We start from the raw sequence: 6063 nt of genomic DNA on the forward strand, positions 1-6063 counted from the left end.
CTCCACGGAAGACCTCGACTGAGTCGAATCTCTCTTTTTGTTTTTGACAACACTAATAAGTGCGAAAGCGACGCACAACTCAAAAGTAAGTTAAAAGAACTCGACATAGATCTTTCATTAGGGCCTAAATCGCAAATGTAAACAAACTGCGTTTTCGCTATTATGACATTATGCGACAAAAATACTACAAGATTGAGGTGAAAATTAGTTAAAATGGTTTTTAGTTCGATTTATAATTAAAGAAAACAAAACGGCGAAACATGCATTTTCTTCGAGATTTCGACTTAGGCCCTTCTTCTCATATGGAATATAAAGGCTAAACTTACATTTTTTGACAGAACCGGGCGTACGGTTATTATTCACAAAATTATTCTTTAAACGGCGGTTCTATTATATAAATGATAAGCAATATCTACTAGGATCATGTCTACTCGATAGTTGTTGCACATAAACATTCGAATATTTCGATATTTTCATGAAATTCGAAGAAAAGATGCACGCGCCCTATCATTTACATTGGGTTTCAATGCGCCCATTTGCTGAGCCCTATTAAAAAGTATACTGTCAAGCTCGCCCATTTACCCAGCCCTACCCAGCAAGACAGAGTCAGTTTAGCCCTTTTACCGCGCCCTTCTGAAAATTATGTACACCGTTTAGCCCTTCCGCAAATGGTGGTTGCTGAAGGGCGAAATCACGACTGGGATGCAAATTGGGCGTAAGCATTTTTTTAGTTTCTACCCACTAAAAGCACATAGGAATTAAATTCTTTGTTATATTGTCATAAGGTTTAACCAAAGATGCTTCCGGAAAAACATGGTCATAAAGTAATTTATACCTACAATAAAAACTACATTTAGAAAAGCATCGCCGTATATTGAAAATGATTTTTCTCCATTTGAGTACATTGCGACTTTGGCCCTATTGAAAGATCTGTGTCGAACTTTTCTGCAGGTTGTTGTATTGACCCGTGTGGATTGTTTACATATTTTTGGTTGCCAAACTAGCAAACCGTGGGTTCTGCCACACCTATATATACCTCATTGGGTTCTGTCAACAAGTATACTCCTGCGAACAGAAAAACTCGTCCGACAAAAAACTTTGTTAGTCCGATTCGTTTGATGTTGGATCGAATCAACGATATTGTCGGACGTCGCACCCCTCGGAGTAACGTCAGAATAAGCTAGGATAGGATCCGCCAGCTGGCTTCTTCTTATATTTTACTAATCCCTGTTGAAAACGACATACCCCCACTCGACCAATGTTGCCAAAATATTTGTTTTGTTTCGGTCGTATATTTGTTCTGATTAAAATATTCTATATTATGTACCAATTTCATGGAAAAATCAAAGATTTAGTCTTTATATCCGCATTTAAACGATCATAACGTTTTTTCCATCGGAATACAGCAAAACAAAATAATATATATTCGTTGTTGGACATTACGAAAAATATCTTCACGCCTCTTCATTTTTGTAAGTTGCTTTCTGAGTCAAGCAACCTCTGTCACAAGAATAATTTTCTCTGTTCGGATTTATATTAAATATTCTAAAACTACTTTTCTGCAAGGTTTAATTTTTGTTTTGGAGGAATGTATAGGTTTTTACATGTGATTGTTTCGGAGAAAACAGCAGTAGAAAATACACTCTCCTATTTACACCGATGATCGATTCAGTTGAAAACTGTAAAATTCAACTGTATCGATAATACCAAAGGAAGAACAAGAAGCGACTTCCGGGATAACTTTCTCCCTGTTTGCTCAGTACTTCCAATTTACTCGGTACTGGAACAAAGACAATTTTTACATGATGTTCAAAATATTTTCATACTTACGCTACACAGCCTGTTGATTTCGAAAAGAGGCATTTCCGCATTACTCCGCACACAGAACAGAATCCACGATAACCGCGCTACCGGATCTCTCGGGAATTTCAGTTCTGGATAATATGTTTGATTTCGTCTGCCAAATAATGCCTGCACTTCATAATTACAGACGGATGTTATAGAAAGAAAGCGGTATCTCGAGAAAACAAAAAAATCAACACGGTTAACAATCGTCGTTTTATGTTTGATATCACAATATGACAACACTTCCAAGCAGCCCTTTGGTACTTTTAGTTTCCAAGCCGAAGGTTTGCCTATGTCACTTTCGTCCAATCACGAGCTGGTTCAGAATTGGTTCAAAAACAGAAGACAGAGCTGGCGGATCCTATCCTAGAGAATAAGTAAAGAAGAAAATCAGAAACGTCTCATGGATTGCCTAATTCTCTTTGGGCTGTATGTACCACATTGTTTTGTTATGATTTAATTTCATTCATTTCTTTCATGTGTGCACATATCAAAGCACGTGAGTAATATTCTTGTCAAGATTTCGTGTTTTCTCCGGCCGAATTAGTAAAATTAATCATGGTGAAGAAAAAGATCGACAACCGAATCCGTGTGATGATCGAGAACGGAGTTAAACTAGGCTACCGTACTCTGTTTGTAGTCGTCGGAGATAAGGGTCGCGATCAGGTGCCAATTTTGTACGACATGCTAACTAAAGCTTCAGTTAAGACGCGACCAACAGTGTTGTGGTGTTACAAAAACAAGGACGAAGCTATTTCCAAGTAAGTGCCAAATGCAAATTTTTACGTTGAATACCCATAATACAGTATATGTCCTAAAAATGTTTTAGCCATGGAAAAAAACGGGCGAAGAAAATTCAGTCTGGAAAAATAGATATCAATGAATCGGATTTGTTTGATATATTCCGAGTTTCGACGACGATTCATGGCAGATACTATAAAGATACCCACACTATTCTTGGCAAGACTTATGGAGTTTGCGTTCTGCAAGATTTTGAGGCTATCACCCCTAACTTGCTCGCAAGAACGATTGAAACAGTTGAAGGAGGTGGGTTGATTATTCTTTTGCTTAAAACTATCAGATCGTTGAAGCAATTGTATACGATGAGTATGGATGTTCACAAGCGGTATCGGACCGAAGCGCACCAAGATGTAACGTGCCGATTCAATGAGCGGTTGATTCTTTCGCTGGCCGACTGTTCACGATGTCTCTTGGTTAATGATGATTTGACTATTTTGCCACTATCATCGAAAACAGCTGAGATAAAACCTGTGGAAATGGTATCGACACAGAAAAATCCCAACGATGAACTGTTAGAAGAATTGAAAGAAAATCTTTCGGATGCTCCACCGGCTGGACCACTTGTGAATCTCTGTAAAACACACGACCAAGCGAAGGCTGTTGCACAGTTTATTGACGCTTTAGCTGAGAAACAACTGAAACCTCCCACCTCTCTAACGGCAAGCAGAGGTCGAGGTAAATCTGCTGCTATGGGATTGGCTATTTCGGCAGCTGTTGCTTTTGGTTATGTTAATATTTATGTCACGTCGCCTTCACCAGAGAATCTTATTACACTTTTTGAGTTCATTATGAAGGGATTTGATGTTCTGGAGTACCAGGAACACACCGATTACACAATTATTCGATCAACGAACCCGGACTTTAATAGAGCTATTATCAGAATCAATATAACTCGCAACAATCGTCAAACCATTCAATACATTTCTCCCTCTGATTCACACTTGCTGAATGCTGCGGATTTATTAATAATCGATGAGGCTGCGGCTATCCCCCTTCCATTGGTTAAATCAATGCTTGGACCCTATCTGGTATTTATGGCCTCGACCATAAACGGGTACGAAGGGACAGGACGTTCTTTGAGCCTGAAACTCTTGTCGCAGATTCAGAAAGATAGCAGTGCTCCACCTCCGGTAAGTCATAAAATACAATAATATTTGAAAAAGATTTTAATACGCTTTTGGTAGATAAAATTAGAGGAATCGATTCGATACCGACCACACGATCCAGTTGAAAGTTGGTTGACATCTTTGCTTTGCCTTGATGCGTCAGTCGTACCCAATCTTAACTCTGGCTGTCCAACACCGGAAGCATGTGAGCTTTATTACATTGATCGAGATGCTTTGTTTTCCTATCATCGTGCAGCAGAAGCATTCCTACAGCGTGTGGTATCGATTTGTGTTTCTTCTCACTACAAAAATAGCCCCAACGATCTGCAAATGATGAGTGACGCCCCGGCACACCATCTGTTTTGCCTTTTGGGTCCAATCACAAAAAAAGACCAACTTCCAGAAATTCTCGTTGTAGTTCAGATCAGTTTGGAAGGGCAGATATCATCGTTATCGGTACAGAATTCTTTGGGTCGTGGCATGAAAAGTGCTGGAGATCTCATTCCGTGGAATATAGCTGAACAATATGGCGATAGTCAGTTTCCTAAACTGAGCGGAGCTAGAGTTGTTCGAATTGCGACGCATCCCAATTATCAGAGAGTATGTGTTTAGTTATCCTTCTTGATCATAATTATTTATATATAAATTTACTTTGAAGATGGGCTACGGCAAACGTGCTTTAAAGTTGCTTAAAAACTATTACGAAGGAAATTTTACTTCGCTCACCGGGGATGAATCCGAAGAAGATGAGAATGGCTTCCAAACTATTGACGATGAAGATGTGGACCTGTTGAAAGAAATTATTGAACCTAGGAAAAGGGTTCCAACACTATTGAAACGGCTTTCCGAGCGACGCCCGGAACATTTAGACTACATCGGAACATCTTTTGGCCTTACAAATGATTTGCTCAAATTTTGGAAAAGTCAGAAATTCGTTCCAGTTTATCTAAGCCAAAAAGAAAACGATCTGACTGGTGAACACTCATGTATTATGATTGCACCGATAAGCAACAGCTTGGATAAAGTGGAAAATAGTGACTGGTTGAATCAATATTTTATCGATTTTCGAAGAAGAATTTTGAAACTTCTTGGTAAATCGTTCAATAAATTTGGCACAGGAATGTCGCTATCGTTATTGGATAATCGGGCAGTCAAAGCCTCTGAACAAGGTGAGTATTTTTTGCTGTATGGGAGAAGCTTGAGTTTTATATTATGGCGGGAATATTTTCAGCACTTTCACAAAAAACGATAGACGAGTACTTTCTGCCGCACGACATTCAGCGGCTTGAAATGTACACTCGTAACCAGGTCGAGTATAGGCTGATAATGGATCTGATATCGGATCTGGCAATGCTTTATTTCCAATCTAAAATGTCTGGCGTACAGATAGATTCTTTACAGAAAGCTATTTTGCTAGGGATCGGATTGCAACACAAAAGCATCGACATTTTAGCAGATGAGTTCAATATGCCTAACAATCAAGTGCTTGCTAAGTTCTACGACTGCATAAAGAAAATTACCAAATACATTAACTTACAAGTCGAAAGTACCATTGAAAGAACGATGGTGAATGAAAGCACACTAAACACCGGTACCGACTTGGTGGCGCTTAACAAATCAATAAATGAAGATCTAGCAGAAGACGTCAAAATTTTACAGAAGAAACAAAAGAAACAACTGGCCAAACTGAAAAAAGAAAATCTGGACCAGTACGTGATCAAAGGTACGGATGAGGAGTGGAAAAATGTGCTGACCAACACTAAATCGGCTATTGTTTCCATAAAAAGGTAACTTGATTCGAATATTGCTATATAAGTAATTCGTCAGTATCAATTTATTTTAGCGGAGAGAAGCGACTAGGGGATAGTAAGGAACTTACAATCGAGGATAACGCAAACTCCTTTAAGAAAAAGAAAGCAAAACACAATTTTAGTAAGAAACAAAAATTTGGTAAAATTAAACATTAACTGGCTGTTTTTTGTAAAAAAAATAAAAGTTGTAGATTAATACAATGTTAATTGGTTTGGTTTGTTTATTCATTCATGAAGTTTTGCATTCTTATCATCGAAGAATTATATTCATATTTCAGTAAAACTGAATTTGCATTCTAAAGTCGCGTGTTTAGTTTGTTTCATAAATTTTAGTATACAGTCTTACTACGCGGATTCCTACTGAATGGCACCCGCATTGTGTAAATCCCATATTGTCATTCTATAGAACGTGTACGCATAATCGTCCCATGTTACTTTTTGAGCATTTTCACTTTTTTCATCAAACAATCCTTTTTGAAGTATATTTTAAGAAAACACAT

The 6063-nt window shown here is 38.2% G+C and overlaps 1 protein-coding gene across 1 annotated transcript; it reads left to right on the forward strand.

Moving 5' to 3' along the window:
- Positions 1 to 2240: 2240 nt before the first annotated feature.
- LOC131689159 (RNA cytidine acetyltransferase) lies at positions 2241 to 5770 on the forward strand. The gene is made up of 6 exons (XM_058974043.1): positions 2241 to 2606; positions 2675 to 3776; positions 3831 to 4352; positions 4411 to 4921; positions 4984 to 5539; positions 5596 to 5770. The coding sequence occupies exons 1-6, from the start codon at positions 2404 to 2406 to the stop codon at positions 5717 to 5719; spliced, it is 3018 nt and encodes a 1005-aa protein (XP_058830026.1). The 5' UTR covers positions 2241 to 2403; the 3' UTR covers positions 5720 to 5770.
- Positions 5771 to 6063: the final 293 nt, after the last annotated feature.

The sequence above is a fragment of the Topomyia yanbarensis genome, chromosome 3, assembly GCF_030247195.1.
Source record: "Topomyia yanbarensis strain Yona2022 chromosome 3, ASM3024719v1, whole genome shotgun sequence".
NCBI lineage: Eukaryota > Metazoa > Arthropoda > Insecta > Diptera > Culicidae > Topomyia > Topomyia yanbarensis.

Coding starts and splice junctions, on each gene's coding strand:
- LOC131689159 (XM_058974043.1), top strand. CDS start 2,404: ATGGTGAAGAAAAAGATCGACAACCGAATCCGTGTGATGATCGAGAAC. Junction 4,353..4,410: donor CGCATCCCAATTATCAGAGA/GTATGTGTTTAG, acceptor TTTACTTTGAAG/ATGGGCTACGGCAAACGTGC. Junction 5,540..5,595: donor GCTATTGTTTCCATAAAAAG/GTAACTTGATTC, acceptor AATTTATTTTAG/CGGAGAGAAGCGACTAGGGG.